The 20,136-nt window shown below is 42.9% G+C and overlaps 1 protein-coding gene across 1 annotated transcript in view; it reads right to left on the bottom strand.

Moving 5' to 3' along the window:
• Nucleotides 1-2,295: 2,295 nt before the first annotated feature.
• The window catches only part of LOC121853126 (cubilin-like), a 56,021-nt gene continuing 38,180 nt past the window's right edge, over nt 2,296-20,136 (bottom strand). Inside the window, 2 exon segments of the mRNA XM_042347067.1 lie at nt 2,296-8,411; nt 9,635-9,820. Coding sequence (XP_042203001.1) covers nt 6,345-8,411; nt 9,635-9,820 — 2,253 coding nt within the window. The 3' untranslated portion in view covers nt 2,296-6,344.

The following is a 20,136-nucleotide window of genomic DNA, read 5'->3' as shown; positions in this document are numbered from 1 at the left end:
GTCGGCGGTACGAATCCCCATAAATACATCCAAATATAACCTTTCTTTAATGTTTTTCTTTCTTATTTACATTTAAACCTCTTAAATAACAACACAACGACAGAAAACATCGCTGGACGCCTTGTTGGGTGTACAGTATTTGTATGGTTCATGCTCTCCGACACTGAGAATTCCGTATCTCATGTTTTCGTTGTAGATGGAGTACTGTAAATAATATCCCTGCTACGTGTTATAAAGGCTCGGTAATAACAGTATAACATATGAATTCTGATAATTTGCGGTATGGAGTCTTCAGTTGTCCTAAAAGTATCCCTGAGAGAAATAAATACATAACTCCCTCAGCCGCAACTACACACGCTATTGTCTTAACAACCAATTACTGTATTTTATATGGATGATTCAACCCTTCACTAAGTTTTGAGGTATTTAATTTTAACAAATTTGCCCAAACTACGACAGTGTCCACTGTAAAACAGTGAATGAATTTCACTGTTTAGCAGTGGACACTGTCGTAGTTTGGGCAAATGGGTTAAAATGTTTTTTTATAATTTTATTTCTATGAAAAGTCGGTGACGCGTATGTCGTCATTAATTACTGATTTTAATGTCTGATTAGGAAAAAATCATTAATGGAAATAACAATGATGTTTGTTGTTTACTTTTGGTTGATTTGTCTTACTGTTTACCGTTGATTGTATACCCGCACTGTCATTGTTTGTATATCTGTATCTTTTAATTATACTGTATACCTGTGTTTATATACATGCGGTGTCTATATACCTACTGAACCAATTGTAAACTTTAATGATTTTTTGTATTGAATAAGTATCTATCAGTTAATTACAAAACGCACCTGACTGATCGCTAATAAACGCTTAGTAATTTAAGAACTTTTTCGTTGTATTTTTTAGCATCATATTGACTTACCCTTTAGTCATCATACTAAAGGGGTTTGGTCATCGTACTCAAAGGGTTTAATCATCGTACTCGAGGTGTTATCGTAATCAATGGGATGAAATGAATCAATAGTGAACTCCTTAATCTACAGTTGGGGAAATGAAGGTGAGCAAGTACAGTGCAATTTAATCTAGGCACATGAAGTTTTGAGTTAGTGGCCATATCTTGTATTGGTATTTGTTTTATTTTATGCCTGTTAGGGAACTCTAGCGTTCTGAATAATTGTACATTTCTTTTAAAATTTTCCTGATCATCTGAAGATTAGACCCCAGCTTGTTTCATCTGATGATTAAAACACCCGAACTCTACCTTGTGGGGTTAGGTTAGATTTAAACCGATTATGTTCAGTTAGGTTAAGTGTTTAATAATAAGGTGAAATAAGTTGGAATGCCTAATCTTCAGAGGTGTATGTCTGTGTCTTAGGATTTATTTCGTCGTTATAAGTGATTTTTTTTACGAGTATTTTCCCGATGAATGTTTGTTTTCTGCTCAGGAATTATTATGAATTAAATGAATACTGTGTTACAGAGCGTCCATTTTTTTTTAACATTCAGGGTGTCTTAGAAAATGTATACACAGTCTTACACATTGTCCTCATGTGTGGGAGACTTCACGCAACAACAATTGAGGACAATGTTGGTGTACAAACTTTCGCTTGGTGTATCTGAGACCTCACTAGACTCTAATTTCCTTGTCTGCCAGGGTAGTGTAACCTGCCTTTAAGCAAGTTCTCCCTAAGGCACTAGTGGCTGGCAGTTGATAGATCTCTTAATTCTTCTTTCCGGTCATAAATTGGGTTTTCAAACTTCAAAGCTTCTTTTATGGTGAAGAACTCGAGCTAGCAGATTGTTCTTGTTGCTGGTGATGAGAGATGAGTTACCAGTACGTGTGACAGACGTATAAGTTTATCCTTGAGGGTAGTTCCATGTTGTACCGCCGAGACTGTACTGACGACGTTCAGGGCTTCCCATTCTCTTTCTTACGGGTATTGGTCGCTACTCGCTGTCGTTTCATTTACCGTCACACATATAGACTAATGACTTGTTACCGTGTTGTGTGCTCGTATGTAGAAACACATTATTGATCTAAGATTTCATTTTGTTTGGGCAATTAAGAATACCTGTATTTTTAGTAGCATGAAGATAGGACATTTTTTTTTACAGTAATGTGAATATCAGCTTTTTATTATTGGAAATTTAACTCTTTTATTAACAAAAGATTTGGTTGAGTTTCATTATTCACACATTGTTATTACATGTTTTCTTGGTCACAGGCAACTGATAAATACACTATATACTATAACATTCCTTCATTAAAGTTAAGGACAATAAAATAAAGCTTTTTACGAAACTAAAATATAATGTTGTCTAATTTTTATCATATTACAGTTTGACACAGTGTACAGGTATAGCTTTACACCCACCCACTCACCCACCGTCACCGTCCGCCACACACAGCTGCACTTCACCCCAGCAGCCGCCATATGAACACTCTTTAGATCATGTTGCCCTAGTTACCACGACAACCACTCTTTAGATCATGTTGCCCTAGTTACCACGACAATCACACTTTCTTACACCCGGTTCACACACACACACGCACACACACACACACAGGTTTTATTACTTACAACATCAGAATAAGTAATTAGTTTTATTTTAGTTCGTGGGAATCAGTAGGTTATGAAGATTTAATATAGTTTAAGGTCCAGTTGTAGTTTCATGACAGTTTGGTTAGCAGTGTCGATAGATCGTGACCTTGATATAGTGGTGTTTTGTCAACCTACGGGAGAGATAACACTGGGTATTTAAGACATCTTGTGGGATATGAAACATAATTTAATACTTCCTTAATATTGAAATTGAAAGAAATATTTAGGTAATAGAATAATATCATCTTTCTTTGAGGGAGTTACACACACATACACATAGTCGAGAAATTCTAATATACAGGTTGTCTACAAAATATAAATACTGCCATAAAGTTCTTCGTGAAGATCTTGTGAATGTTTCCATTACAACAGCAATATTTTCCTAACTTGTGGGAGACCTGACACATCACCAAGTTAAGAATATACTGTTGTTATAATACGCGCATACGATAACCACGAGAATCTGTAAGATAGTGTATATATATTTTTCTGAGACACCCTGTCGTTATGTATACATTAAGACATAAAAAGCACTGTCAGGGATAGCATTTTTGGTTATCCTCAGCTCTCTATATTCAGATTTTATTAAAGTCATTAGAAAGAGAATGTCTCATAAAAAGTTTGAGTGACATATAATAGCGCTAATGTCAAAAACGCCGCGTCCATCTTAGGAAACTTGATATGAGTGCATTCAGAGTCGGTCCCGTATACTACACATTTCTCACTTTCCTTCATCTTCCCTTTAATACAAAATGCTTATTGCAAATACGTATAAATTGTCTCACATTCAAAAGGGCTTTAAATCTAAGGTATTTTTTCACAATTACAAATTTCTCAGTAAAAAAGAAAAAAAAAATTATATATTGCCATTAACAGATCAGCTACATCCAGTCATCTGTATTTGAGTTAGAATGCAGAACTTACAATATCAGTAAAATCTAGTTAACAATAACGCAATTCCAGCAAAATAAAATAATTAACTCCAAGACATCTTCTATGGTAATATATTTAGTCGTGATAATGTAACTTACTCATTTGTACAAGTAATAATGATCACATATTGGTCAAGAACATTGTGTGGACACCTTATGACTCTAGGATAGAAGACAAAGGTATACGTTAAGTTAAATTAGGTTAGGTAGGTTAAGTTTATCAAGACAAGATTGGATTGGTCAAGATTAGGTTAGGTTAGGTTGTCCACAGAGATGATAAATGTTCTTCTCCAGTTCTTAATCTTTGCAATGTGTCACCGGGAACAGAGTAAGGAGTTATTTAGGATCATTTGTGGAAACTGTTCATTAGTTTTCTCGCGTGATGTAGCGGAGGTCACTGTGTGTACCTTGGAAGCATTGTTTAATATCACTTCTTAACATGACTTATAGTACTTGGGTACATTATATTGTGTACCTTGGAAGCATTGATAGCTGTACATGTCAGTTGGAATGTAAAGATAGTAGGTACAGTATCTTGTTACCTACATCTGTAATCGGAGGTGTGAAGGCGGGTGAGTGAGTGACGTGGCAACACCGCGTAATGCTTCCTTATATTAACTTAAAAGTATAACTGCCAGTGTACAAAAACCATACAGGAGAACTAATATATTCTGAGATAAAGATTGATATTATGATGAATGTATTTATAAAACTATCCTGCCATGTTAGGAAAAGGATTTACTGGGAGTTGTTTGTGTGGGGAGAGGAGTGAGTGGGGAGGGTTGGGTTGGGCTGAGGAGTGTCATCACCTCAGGTCATAGTCAAGCCAACACCCTCGACCTCCTATAGTGTGTAACTCAATCTCTTATTGTTGAAGAGACTACAAAGCAGTATAAAAGACAATATTCAGGGTATTTCTACATTGACTACTAAAAACACGAAATAAACTTTGAGCGCAACACTAAAAAGTTACACAGTTCAGTAGCTAAAAATGGCTATTTTTTGTATGGGAATCTTCTATAAGAATTAGATACAGATATATATATATAGCAAATCACAACAAACAATCACCAAACTTATATAAATGTTTTCCGTATTTACAAAAGACAGTAAACAGCAATACAACAGTTAGTGCCTCTGTACTGTTAACATGGTCGACGGTCCTGCATATCTGAGGTCATCGTGCTCACAAGACTTCCTAGTTCAACCTTTCTTGGCAGTGCATGATTTACTCTTTCTTGTGAATGATATTTGATCACGTCTTAAAACTGCTGAGGACTAATTGATGTTTATCATTTTTACAAGAACAATTATTTGATATACAGTACAGTATGGCGTTCTCATTTAAATATTCAGTAATGTTTTAGAGGCTAATAATATAGTTGTTTTGTTCATTATACGTGTGGTAATGAGTTTGCTATTATGTGATGGTCATCTCTCAAAGTCCAACTAAATGTGGTGTATGGACTAAGGCCGTCTGACCATAATAGCTGCCTGAATCCTGATAAAGCTGTGGTCATCTCAGACGTGCCAAGTTAAGTTCACTATTCCGTCAGGTACAAGTGAGGACTGATAACATGACTAAGAACGAAAAGAACGACTTTGTATTAAAATATTCTTGATAGTGGTTCTGAGGCCCGACCACTGTACTGTAGTTCTAGGGATCACCACTAGAGTGTGATGGCCGGTGGTGGCGGCTTGTCGACACCCTCACCTGCAGTACAACAGCTGTAGCAGCTAAGAGATAATGATAAACTAATAGACCTGGAACTCTGACGTCGCAACAATACGTTCACTTGGCACGGACTGAAGTAGCCACGGTTACTGATCCACATCCGGGGTGTGTCGTGCACCGACTGGGGTAACACTCCCCACCACCTATAAAGAAAGCACACAACGCCTGCCTACTGTAAGGAGTCGACAACCTATAATATGAAAATAAATATTGTCCCTTAAAATGTAAATCTCGTTACATACTGTAGCAACTTATTGATAAGTTTATTTAAACTTAAATCCTGCTAACATATTGCTATGCTTGAAATGAAGACAAATATCATGGAAAATTGTTCCATAAACAATATCTTGAGTTCAATGCACTGCTGTAGAAGTTGATCAATGTTATTGTGTTGTAGTATTGTTGTTCATGCAACTTGTGACTGGTTGTTCACTTAACAGGCATGTTTGTACTTAATCCAAATTTGATTTTGTTCATTTAAAATGAGGACCCACGAATATGAGAAAAACATAGGTATTCATGTGAACCCCTCGTACTAGTGGACACTAAACCAATATATATAAATTGTATATACAGGTTACACGGAGTCTTTGACACGTACATCAGTCATAATATATATTTATATATATATAATGTTATGCACACTTACACCTGGGCATGAAAGTCTTCGTAAAGAAGATCAGTGTTAATAACTGTACATAAGAACTGTTGAGTTCAACCAGCCAACAGGGGAGACTGCCAGGCCCCACACTGTGTTGTTTGGTATGGAAGAAACGATTGGTCAAAACTACTAGACAGTCACTAGCTCTGACCATACCCTCGGTGCTCCACACGTCACTAGCTCTGACCATACCCTCGGTGCTCCACACGTCACTAGCTCTGACCATACCCTCGGTGCTCCACACAACATATATTGGGTTCTTGTTATAAACTTGTGTTTCTCTCCTGTGTACAGTACGTCATGGTCTCTGGTGCACAACAACTGTTGTTCTTCGACACTCGGCTTTTGTAGACACTTGGTCGAGCTGCCTCTTGTGTGTGTTGTGGCTCCTATAGTTTGCATAGTTTATTTAGTAGGTGTTGTCGTCGGGTCGTTTGCGACAGTTGCGGCACACGAGGATGATGACCGCCACGGCCACCACAGTGCCGCCGGCAGCACCCAGCCCTAGAGCCACGTAGTTGAACTTAGAGCCTGTTCGAGAGAAGCAGATCTCAGGCGCCTCGTCGTGCTGGGCTGCGCCAGAGCTGTTGCCTGGACAGTTGCGGACGCCATTACACACCAAGTCATCATGGATACAAGCCGCCTGACCAGGACACACGAACTCACACTCCCCCGGTGCCATCAGTTTGGAGGTCATGACAGTGCCGTCACTGTTCCTGGGCAACTCAAATAACTCCGTCCAAGTTAACTTAAAGTTTGAGTGTCCAGGTGCTGACGACTTAAAGTGAATGATGATAGCGCCTTCTGTTAGGTCTCGGGCCTTCAGGATGCTGGTCTTGGTCTCGTCTGCCGTGTCTCCCTTCTCACAGATGGTGAACTCGGGGCGGTCATGGCCAGGCAGAAACACTTCGATAACTTCCAGTGAGCAATCATTGAGGGAAAAGTCGAGCTGGTCTACATAGAGCCAGACATCTCGCTCCTGCTTCACCCTCAGCTCCCAGATACAGTGGACGTCCTCGCCGTAGCCGCCATACACGTATGGCTCATATTTAGGGTAGACGATGTTCCCTTCAGTAGAGGCGGGAATGACCGTGGGGCCGCAGATGGGGCTGTGGATGAACTTATAGGTGCCCTCAAATATTGGTGTTGCTGACTTGAAGTAGTTCTGCATAGCGTGGCGGTGGTCGACATGCATTTCAAGAGTCAGAGAAGGTCCGTTGGAGACAATGTGGGGAGGAAGACGATGTCCTGTGAGCCAGTTGTCGCAGATGCAGACGTTTGTACCATTACGGAAAGGATCAATAATCTTGAGCTTGTCTACTTTATCATTTAGACATTCCATACATTCATCATCATTATGTTTGAAGTTTGTGGAGTTTATAGTAAGGAGAATACGACGATACTGGTAACGTGGGGCCTTGAAGTGGTAGCGACATAATACATCTTCATCAGTCTTGTAAAGCAAAGTGTTGAGGGGAGACCCAAACTTGCCCTCTGGTCGCACGAATGACTCGAAGAGTTCATCACATAGTGTGTCCTCCACGGGCTTCCCATAGTGTGTGTTGTTGAAGAAGTCGTACTGTGCCCAGTAGTAGAGGGACGACCCATCGTAACTCCCTGTACGACTCTCAAATTTGACAAACATGGCGCTTCCCGATGATATAAAGTCGTGTTTCTCTAATGGCCGAGAAAATGTGTCACAAAACATCTTCATGATCCTCGCATCGTCCTCACGGTCTGAGTCATAGATGATCAGAGTCTCTCCACAGTCACCGTCATATGGGCGGATGGGAGCCTCGATGGGCCGCACGCGGAAGGAAGGGAAATACATCCTGACTACTTCGTCAGGACGTCCACGGATTAAGTAAGAGCAGGAAGTTCCTGGAGGATACCAGTGAGCCAGCGACAGGAAGATGGATTCTTGACCGCGTTCAACCGTGTCGCTGGAGAACACCCAGTCACATGTTCCATTCCGTGAGCCGCTGGACTCCACGTGACCGGGCCAGTTACCGACATTAAAGTGGAATCCTGTATTAAGGAATGGACCAGCGGGGGAAGACACAAACTCCACCATCACGTCCTGACCCGAGCCGATGATGGAGTGAGGAAAACGACCCATTCCACAGAACGTTCCAATAAGAGCTGCTTCTTCATTCTTGCCGTCGTAAACCCGGATGAAGTCGAAGGGACAGTTGGTGCTGAGGGGACGCATTGGACACATCATAGGGTTCTCACAGCGCTGGCCATCGACGTTGAACTCCTCATTCTCAATATAGAGCTTAATGAAGGGCATGCGGGTGTTGAGGTAGTATTTGCAGTGTAGATTGCGTGGGTAAACACTCGGGTACCCAGGAGACTGCACAAAGCACGACTGCAGCTTGCAATCCGTGAAGACCCTCTCACAGTAGGTGCCAGGGACGACCTCCCCCCGGCGGTACGGATAAAGCACTGGATTGGGCCCAAACCGTCCAAACACCTGTAACATAGAAGTTGTCATAGTAAGTTTGTTAAAGCGCTCTTGTACCTGTGTCATTAAGTGTCATGAACCACCTGTTGTACCCGAGTCGTGAAGAACATGTTATCGTTTGTATGTTTTATAATTTAGCTCATGTTGTCTATGAATAAAATCTCATTTAATGTAAGAATAATGTGTAAGATGAATGTTGGTATTTGTTATCATGGAGGGATTGGTCCTTGAGTCATAACTTGAAGGTGAATATTGCATGATATATATAAACACGATAAATATTAACTCGGAGAGAATATCACACTCCTCGACTGCTCTCCTGGCTCCTCTCGCCTCTCCTCTTCCCGTCTCTCTTTCCTCCCCTTGCCTCTTTTCCCCTCCTCCCTTCCCTCCTCCTCCCGCCCCTCTTCCTCCTCCCGCCCCTCTTCCTCCTCCCGCCCCTATTCCTCCTCCCGCAGCCTCACATCATCTCCCCAGCTCCGGTCTTCACGTCACCAGGCGGAGTCTCCCCCCCCCAACTTCTCTCTTATTTGATTTGTCATAAGTTTGAGAGAGATACCTCGTCAGCGTCTCCTCCATCGCCTTCTACGTTGTCTTCCTCGGATATGACTCCCTCCCGTAACATCAAATTATTCTCTTCGTCAGTTTTATCGGCTGTTTTATCTCTCTCCGTTTCGTCTGTATGAATTTTTCGCATTTCCTAACCTAACCTAACGTAATCTAACCTAACCTAACCTAACCTAACGTAATCTAACCTAAGCTAACGTAACCTAACCTAACCTAACGTAATCTAACCTAAGCTAACGTAACCTAACCTAAGCTAACGTAACCTAACCTAACCTAACATAATCTAACCTAAGCTAACGTAACCTAACCTAAGCTAACGTAATCTAACCTAACCTAACATAATCTAACCTAAGCTAACGTAACCTAACCTAACCTAACGTAATCTAACCTAAGCTAACGTAACCTAACCTAAGCTAACGTAACCTAACCTAAGCTAACGTAACCTAACCTAACCTAAGCTAACGTAACCTATCCTAAGCTAACGTAACCTAACCTAAGCTAACGTAACCTAACCTAAGCTAACGTAACCTAACCTAAGCTAACCTCATACTGTTGTCTATTTCCTTTCCTTCCGTTGTGTACCCCTCCTCCTCCCTCCTGTTGTCTCCCCTTCCCGTTGTCTACCCCCCTCCTGTTGCCCCCCCCCACTTTCCGTTGCCTCTTACCTCCTTCTGTTGCTCCACGCGAGAGTCAAAGCTGAAGTAAGTCTCCTCGGTGAAGTTGTTGACATTGAAGATAATTTTGACGAAGGAAGTCTCCGAAATGAAGGTTCTTGTCTGTTCAATCTCTCCACAAAACATTCCCAAGTTCTTCCTGTTGGATACTTCCGTTTGGGCGTTACCATCCATGATCTGTTGGTTCAAAAACGGTAACTGTTAGTTCTAGATGGTCGTTGTCTGTTGAGAATCGGAAAAAAAAATAATAACCTATAAACCTAATAAACGTAAGAAAATTATGGAATTACAATTTAGTTTAGAAAAATGGAGTGATTTATTTTGTCCCATCCACTTCACAAAAATAAACACCTGTTATGTAATTAATGAATCTGTCTTTCGAAACTATATCCTTAATTTAAGAGACTTTATTAAGTAGAGATGAGTTTAATGACTCTGGGAACATGTTAGATACTGCTAAATATGCACCTAAATTAGTGACTCATTTTCGTGTTAGGGAATTCTCTACTTTTACTGAAATTTAATTATTTTTTTCCCATGAAACGAATGACGAGTAAACATAATGCAGGAATCATCATCATTGAGTAGAATACAATCACATTATAGACTATACAAAGGTGTAAGTTCAGTAAATGTCTTGGGCTGAACCAGACAGTAAACTTGGCCGTGTTCCTACTTAACACGAATGCGCTTTGAATTGCTGTATATTTACATTCCTGTCTCTATGTTAGTATATTCAACACTTATTTTAACTCTTTTTGAATTTAAATTTTCATGAATATTTATTTATTAATCTAGAATATTGCAGTTAAAGATCTTACGTGTTAAAGCGTAGTATTACATTATAACATCAACACTTTCCAGCCTTGGTTGAGAGTCATGGTGGTGGTGACGTAGTGTTTAGTGTTGCCAACTTTGCGGAAAATCAGCTAAATCTAGCGGTTTATCCTTTCAAAACTCGGATGGCTAGACCTTTTACGGATAGCGGATTTTCTGGTGCATTTTCACTGGATTTGGCGGAAGTTCTAGCGGATTTCGTATGCATTAGTAATTAAAACCTATTCTGTCCTCCCCCTGGAATTAGAAAAACAAATAAATAAAGTAAACAGAGTAATGAGCAACCCAACCCCGTCCCTCTGCTGCCCATGTCCATTACACGTTCGAACTTCGTACAGGTACAGGAATTTCTAGCGGATTCTACAGGTCAATCTAGCTGATTTTCACCAACCACATTTGGCAACACTGGTAATGGTGTTATTGTCAATTTGTCAGTAGCTTCCAGGAGATCGACTCACACACCGATGGGATCACTTACCTTCTCTGATAGTGCTTCGTTTTTCTGTGAATCTAAAGTAAACATTGAAAACAACAAGTGTCAATAGAGCTTCTGGTGAATAAACCGGTGAAAATAGACTGTAAACGGTGATAGTGTGGTGGTGAAAGAATGACACGATCAGCTGTGAGTTTTCGGTACGTGTTAGAAGATTAAATTGTGTCTTAAGTGAAGAAGAAGAACTGTGTGGCTGAGAATTAGGTTGGTAATTGTGATAATGAGAATAGCGATCATAGGCCGGCACTGACTATACTCACTTAAAAAAAAAACACAATGGTAATTAGACTCACCCTGTTTTAATACACTTCAGTGGAGGTTTCCTCTATAACATCAAATCTGTCATAACTCTTCATTCCCCTGAAATCTGGATGAATAGTCACAGATTTTTTTATTTAATCGTCAATGGATAATACAAGATAATTATTAATGACTAGTTTAAAGTGCACCGTAACCTGTATAGTGAAGATATGATCAAACTAAATGATTTACATAATTCTGTGGATCTTTCTACGCCGGAGCAACATTATTCATCTGGTGGCAGCCGCAGCCTCGCCCCCTCCCCCTAAGGTAAGGTTATAACGTTAAGTGATTCATTGGTTCGATTAAATTACGTTTGACAAGAGAACACAACTCGTAGTGCTAAGGTGTATCTTGTTCAAATTAAAAACATAACAGTGTAGTCGATGTCTAGGTACTGTCCAGAGAGGAGCATCAAACACACACACACACACCTGTACACACACCTTGTCCTCCTGTACACACACACATACACCTGTACACACACCTTGTCCTCCTGTACACACACCCCGTCCATCCTACACACACACACACACCTGTACACATACCTTGTCCTCCTGTACACACACCCGTCCACCCCTCTACACACACACACATACACCTGTACACACACACCTTGTCCTCCTGTACACACACCCCGTCCATCCTCTACACACACCACACTTGTCCTCCTGTACACACACCTCGTCCACCCTCTACACACACACACACACACACCTGTACACACACACCTGTACACATACCTTGTCCTCCTGTACACACACCCCGTCCACCCTCTACACACACACACATACACCTGTACACCTTGTCCTCCTGTACACACACCTGTCCACCCTCTACACACACACCACACTTGTCCTCCTTACACACACCTCGTCCACTCTCTACACACACACACACACCTGTACACACACACCTGTACACATACCTTGTCCTCCTGTACACACACCCCGTCCACCCTCTACACACACATAACCTGTACATACCTTGTCCTCCTGTACACACCCCTGTCCACCCTCTACACACACACACACACCCTGTACACACACCCTGTCCTCCTGTACACACACCCCGTCCACCCTCTACACACACACCCTGTACACATACCTTGTCCTCCTGTACACACCTGTCCACCCTCTCACACACACATACACCTGTACACACCTTGTCCTCCTGTACACACACCCCGTCCATCCTCTACACACACACATACACCTGTACATACCTGTCCTCCTGTACACACCCTGTCCACCCTCTACACACACATACACCTGTACATACCTTGTCCTCCTGTACACACACCCTCCACCTCTACACACACACACATACACCTGTACACACACCTCGTCCTCCTGTACACACACCCTGTCCACCCTCTACACACACACACATACACTGCACATACCTTGTCCTCCTGTACACACACACCCCGTCCACCCTCTACACACACACACACACCTGTACACATACCTTGTCCTCCTGTACACCCCGTCCACCCTCTACACACACATACACCTGTACACACACCTTGCCTCCTGTACACACCCCGTCCACCCTCTACACACACATACACCTGTACACATACCTTGTCCTCCTGTACACACCCCTGTCCACCACACACACACATACACCTGTACACACACCTTGTCCTCCTGTACACACACCCGTCCACCCTACACACACACACCTGTACACATACCTTGTCCTCCTGTACACACACCCCGTCCACCCTCTACACACACACACATACACCTGCACACACCTTGTCCTCCTGTACACACACCCCGTCCACCCTCTACACACACACATACACCTGTACACATACCTTGTCCTCCTGTACACACACCCCGTCCACCCTCTACACACACATACACCTGTACACATACCTTGTCCTCCTGTACACACACCCCGTCCACCCTACACACACACATACACCTGTACACATACCTTGTCCTCCTGTACACACACCCTGTCCACCCTCTACACACACACATACACCTGTACACACACCTTGTCCTCCCGCACACACCCCGTCCATCCTCTACACACACATACACCTGTACACATACCTTGGTCCTCCTACACACACCCTGTCCACCCTCTACACACACACACACCTGTACACACCCCTGTCCACCCTCTACACACACACATACACCTGTACATACCTTGTCCTCCTGTACACACACCCTGTCCACCCTCACACACACACCTGTACACACCCCTGTCCACCCTCTACACACACACATACACCTGTACACATACCTTGTCCTCCTGTACACACCCCTGTCCACCCTCTACACACACACACATACACCTGTACACACACCTTGTCCTCCTGTACACACACCCCGTCCATCCTCTACACACACACACACACCTGTACACATACCTTGTCCTCCTGTACACCCCGTCCACCCTACACACACACACATACACCTGTACACATACCTTGTCCTCCTGTACACACACCTCGTCCTCCTCTCTACACACACACATACACCTGTACACATACCTTGTCCTCCTGTACACACACCCTGTCCACCCTCTACACACACACACACCTGTACACACCTTGTCCTCCTGTACACACACCCCGTCCACCCTCTACACACACACACATACACCTGTACACACATACCTTGTCCTCCTGTACACACACCCCGTCCACCTCTACACACACACATACACCTGTACACATACCTTGTCCTCCTGTACACACACCTCGTCCACCTCACACACACACACACCTGTACACACACCCCTGTCCACCCTCTACACACACACATACACCTGTACACACACCTTGTCCTCCTGTACACACACCCCGTCCACCCTCTACACACACATACACCTGTACACACCTTGTCTCCTGTACACACACCTCGTCCACCCTCTACACACACACATACACCTGTACACATACCTTGTCCTCCTGTACACACACCCCGTCCACCTCTACACACACACATACACCTGTACACACCTTGTCCTCCTGTACACACACCTCGTCTCCTCTACACACACACATACACACCTGTACACATACCTTGTCCTCCTGTACACACCCCGTCCATCCTCTACACACACACATACACCTGTACACACACCTTGTCTTCCTGTACACACACCCCGTCCATCCTCTACACACACACATACACCTGTACACACCTTGTTTCCTGTACACACACCCCGTCCATCCTCTACACACACACATACACCTGTACACACACCTTGTCTCCTGTACACACACCCCGTCCACCTCTACACACACACATACACCTGTACACACACCTTGTCCTCCTGTACCTCGTCCACCCTCTACACACACACATACACCTGTACACACACCTTGTCCTCCTGTACACACACCTCGTCCTCCTCTACACACACACACACTGCGCTACCCTCCTCACCGCGTGTCGACCTCTCTGCCTAATAACCCTTTAAGTACAAGTAGTCGAAACAACTTCTGGTAATTACAACAATCTTAATTAATTTCCTTGAGTGTTTAGTGGCACTTGAGCGCAGACTTCTGTTAACGCTTGAGTGTCTGGTAATGCTAGTGTGTGTGTGTGTGTGTGTGTTTGTGTGTGTGCGTGCGTGGGTGCGTGCGTGCGTTGCGTGAGTGCGTGCGTGTGTTTGTGGGAGTCTGTCATTAAGAAAAGACTGACTGAAAAATCCAGATTTAGAGACAGACAGACAGACAGACCGACTGAAACATCGACAGAGACAAACAGACGTTGGATAAAAAAAACGAAGCCAGACTTGTAAAGAAAATGGGATGAGAACCAGCTGAAAAAAGACAACTCCTCTGTGTTTGGATCACCTGAAGAGTAGGCAATCCAGCTTATGTCACCCGCTAATTAAACACCATAACAATACCTGGAGGGTTAGGCTAAGTTAGGTTAGGTTAGGTTAGGTTAGGTTAGGTTAGGTTAGGTTAGGTTAGGTTAGGTTAGGTTAAGTTAGGTTAGGTTAAGTTAGGTTAGGTTAGGCCAAAAGTTGAAATAAACTGAAGTGCCTAAGCTAAATGTGATCTCCATATCCCTCGTTAAAAAATATGGAAGAGTTTGCCATTAAATATTATTCTCAATATTAAATAAAACAAAACCATTCTGTCAAAATATCTCAGATTTATGGGAGGAGAGGTTTAATATCTTTCTTCCTCTGAGAAAGATTAACTTTTCAAAAATCTCTCAGTAAAGTTGTTAAAGTTTTGATCTTTTTTAATTTAATTTGCGGGAAGGTGTTCTGGGGAGGAGGTGGGGTGTGGTGGGGTGGGGTTGAGGTGTGGGGAGGAGTTGGGGTGGGGGGAGTCTGGTCTGCGGGGAGGTAGAAGCATCATGCTGCCCTCCGCCACGGTCCATACCTCGTGTTTAAGGCTGCACTATAGACCACTTCACCACAACCTAACAGAAAAATTTGACCATAGAAAGTTTTTTACGGTGATTTTCTGCATAATGAACACACACACACACACACACACACACACACACACACACACACACACACACACAGACAGACACACACACACACACACACACACAGACAGACACCTACACACACCTACCTTTGCCTGTGCTATTCTATGCCATGATAAACTTCAGTCACAGAGTATAACCTTGAAATGACCTGATATTTGCTGTAGTTTGATCAATCACACGCTGACAGTTTATACATGGATGTTGTTGCAGAGCGTAATTTTATGTTATTGGTCTCCTGCACCGATTAAAAGCCCGTATACGATGATTTAATACCAGGATTTACCCAAAATAATAACGGGATTTTTTGCTGGAACTCAACCTGTGATTTTCTGAAAATTATACCATGATAGTCTAGCCTCACCTAACCTAACCAAAAACCATTAAGTTATCCCTATTTGAGTACAATTTCAATAGGAATATAAGGATTAAGCGGACTATTATTATCCCTATTCAGTCTTGCAGTATTACTAAAGGGGTGAGGGGGGGAGAGCCATCGATAAACAGTGGCCTGAATTTTGACATAAAAACCATATATCTTTTTTTTTATTGTTAATGAAACTATTCACACACTTTACACCCACAGTCCACCCACTTTTAGCCCACATTCCACCCACTTTTAGCCAACAACCCACCCACGTTCCCCTGCTGGAGATACCTATAACGACACACACACACACACACACACACACACACACACAGGAGCTCTTCATGATGTCTTCAAAAATGAAAGTCTCGTAAAGTGATTTAATTAAACGTGGGTTGTGGCGCCCGTAGTCTTGTGTGAGGGTGGTAATGGTGTGTCAATGTGGTGGTAATGTGGTGGTAATGATGGTAGTAGTAATGATGGTAGTAGTTTGCGTGTGTACGTGTGTCTCGCCACCACGTCCACCAACCTTACCTCACCACACCACCACACCATCACCACACTATATTAAACCCTCATCACCATCTCCCACCGTGTATGATCGCTTCCTCTATCCAAAAATAAAAACCTTCATATTGTATTTCTCACGTCCACAATATCTCATTATGTATGTATAGTGAGAAATATTCCCAGAACGTATTACAATTCCAGGAACATTTTATTTTTTTTTATTGTTTCTAACAGATGAAAAGTCTCGCCTGGGTTGGAGTTCATCCATCAGACGATTTTGGAATATGCCTGAATTTTCCAGGCAACAGAAATATAAAAGTGGTGAAGCTTGTGTGTTGTGGCGTGGTGCTTTGTAACCTGCAACTGTATTGCCTCTCTCTCTCTCTCTCTCTCTCTCTCTCTCTCTCTCTCTCTCTCTCATCGGGCTGGCTTAAGACCCTTCGTGAATACCACTACCACCGTCACTAACACTACCACTATCACTGACACTACCACCATCACCATCAATGTCACCATCACTACTACCACCATTACCACCACCTAAACCCCTCTATTACCACCACTTACCAACACTATCACCACCATCTCAAACCACCACTACTACCTAACACCAACAACAATACTATAATAATAATGGTTGCCCCTCGTGTAATGAAATTGGCCGGCCCAAGGGCTACCTAGGCGTGAATTTGTTTAAGGTGTAGAAGCTGTTGCCAACACAACAACCACACCCTAAGTTAACGAGCTGCATGGCCCAGTGTCAAGGAATAGTCCGAGAAGACCGGACAACTCGCCAACTGCACTGGCTAACCATTATCCCGGAACACGATCCACAAAGCGATTAACATCCAGGTCCCCAATTACTGCTGGGTAGACAGAGGCAAATGACGTAAAGAAACTTGCCCATAGTTTCACCCTGCCCGGGGATCGAACCCGGGTCCTCTCGCTTGCGAGGCGAGCATGCTGACCATTACACGAACACTACAAAACTCTAAAGGTTGACCAAAAACCAAATATAAATAACGTTCCAAAATGGCGGTAAAATTACACTGAGACTCACATTACATTGATCAAGTCACGTAGCCTCAGGGATGAAAATATTAAGATGAATATTTTGGAATACTGATGGCAGGGAATATTGGTGGCAGGGAATACTGATGGCAGGGAATACTGATGGCAGGGAATACTGATGGCAGGGAATATTAATGGCAGGGAATACTGATGGCAGGGAATACTCATCTCCGTGAATAGGTCACTTGATCATCCGGCTCGGGAAAATCACTAACCGGTCATCCACTCACCACCACTTGCCGGGGAATGAGATTTTTCTCGTCAATTGGATACCGAAATTTGATCTCCAACAGATTAACGACGGAGAATTATTTACCCACCGGAAGGAATTAGCGGATGTATAGTATAGAAGTACTTGATGTTTAACTGGCGGGAAATAAACAATAATTGAGAGAGAGAGAGAGAGAGAGAGAGAGAGAGAGAGAGAGAGAGAGAGAGAGAGAGACCCCGTTGGAACTTCACCGCGAGATTGAACCAATCAACACCCTCAGACGACCTCAATCTTCTCAGCCAATCACATTACGCGCCGTATATTACCTCTATAATTGCCTCGGCCGATCATAGAGAAGGGGGGAGGACAAGGGGGGTGGGGACAGCTTTATTTTAGTCAACCAATACAAACCCCGTTGAGCGATGACGACAGTTTCATATGACCAATTAGTGAAGGGATTAATTATTAGAGGTAAAAATAAACTTGATTCTTATTGGTTGACGTTGACGTGGAGAAGTTTGTTTACATTTATCAGTTTCTCTGTAATAGGATGTTATATCGATTCGGTTTTGTTATCAAGGAAATTTTTAAGTATCCTCATCGTCTCTACTCCACCTCCCCACCCACCCTTCTTACCTTCTTTCCCCCTTCCTTCTACCCCTTGTTATCGTCTCTTCTCTCTCTCTATCTCCTCTCTTTCCTTCTCCTCTCTTCGCCCACTCCTCTCCCTCCTCTTCCTCCTCCAATGATCTCTCCATGTCCGTCTGTTGTCCAGTAGAAGTTAAAAGGGGAAGGAGGAGGAGGAGGAGGAGGGGGAAGAAGTAAGAAGAGAGGTAGTAGGAAGGAGAAGTAGGAGGAGAAGGAGGGAGGAGTTAAATTAGGTTAGGTTAAGCCTGGAGTATAAATTAGAATTGCTTGGTAGACGATAGACTACGTTAGTTTGGATTAGGTCGAGGCACAGTAGATTAAGTTTGGTTAGGTTAGGTTAATTATGGTTCGCTTAAAATAAGAGTTAGTTGGGTTAGGTTAGGTTAAAGTTTAAAATAAATACATATATATAACTATACAACTCGGGTTAAAAAAAAAACAACAGAAAAGATGTGAGGAGAAAAAAATACCTCCTCTTAATCAACTCTCACGAATGCTATGTCAGTATGGGCGGGAAGGTGGATGGAAGTTACCCTCATCTGCTAGAAAAACCATGTCATATTTACCCCCCTGTTACCTGTAGGGTATTGGGTACAGCATTACATAATAACAGTAGGAAGTAATTAATAGTGATTACAGATAGCCTTAATATATTGCTGCTTTTATTACACAAGAGTTATGTGTGTTGTAATATAATGTTAATCCTATTATCCGCGGAGGGATGTTAGATCTGTCTCGTTTATAACTGAGCTTCTGATTGGCTATAACACACACACACCTCCCCAAGTCTGCCTTCACTCTTCGTTCATGCTTACTCCAGCCCACCCCAGGCCCACCCCACCCACCCCAGCCCACCCCAGCTCCACTCCCCAGCCCACCCCACCCACCCCACCCACCCCACCCACCCCAGCCCACCACAGCCCACCCCAGCCCACCCCAGCCCACCCACAATCTGCCGGCACACATCAAATATCGCCCCAGATGTCGATCAAAGTTTGGCAATATTTCAGCGGGACATCTTAAGCGGAGACCCAGAAACCCGATATACTGTGTGGGGGTTTGAGGCTGTTGTTGTTGGTGGTGTCCATATTGTAGTTGTTGTTGGTGGTGGTGTTCTTACTGTAGTTGTTGTTGTTGGTTGTGTTCTTACTGTAGTTGTTGTTGTTGGTCGTGTTCTTACTGTAGCTGTTGTTGTTGGTGGTGTCCTTACTGTAGTTGTTGTTGGTGGTGGTGTTCTTACTGTAGTTGTTGTTGTTGGTTGTGTTCTTACTGTAGTTGTTGTTGTTGGTGGTGTCCTTACTGTAGTTGTTGTTGTTGGTTGTGTTCTTACTGTAGTTGTTGTTGTTGGTTGTGTCCTTACTGTAGTTGTTGTTGTTGGTCGTGTCCTTACTGTAGTTGTTGTTGTTGGTTTGTGTTTCTTACCCAGCAGTTTTATTTGTTGTTGGGTGGTGTCCTTACTGTAGTTTGTTGTTGTTAGTTTGTGTTTCTTACTGTAGTTGTTGTTGTTGAAGTCATTAATCGCCACTGCGTTTGTTGTTGTTGGTCGTGTTCTTTACCGTAGTTGTTGTTGTT

This window comes from Homarus americanus, unplaced genomic scaffold, assembly GCF_018991925.1.
Source record: "Homarus americanus isolate GMGI-L3 unplaced genomic scaffold, GMGI_Hamer_2.0 scaffold32871, whole genome shotgun sequence".
NCBI lineage: Eukaryota > Metazoa > Arthropoda > Malacostraca > Decapoda > Nephropidae > Homarus > Homarus americanus.
The sequence above is the reverse complement of the archived record's forward strand: the minus strand, read 5'-3'. Positions and strand labels throughout refer to the sequence as shown.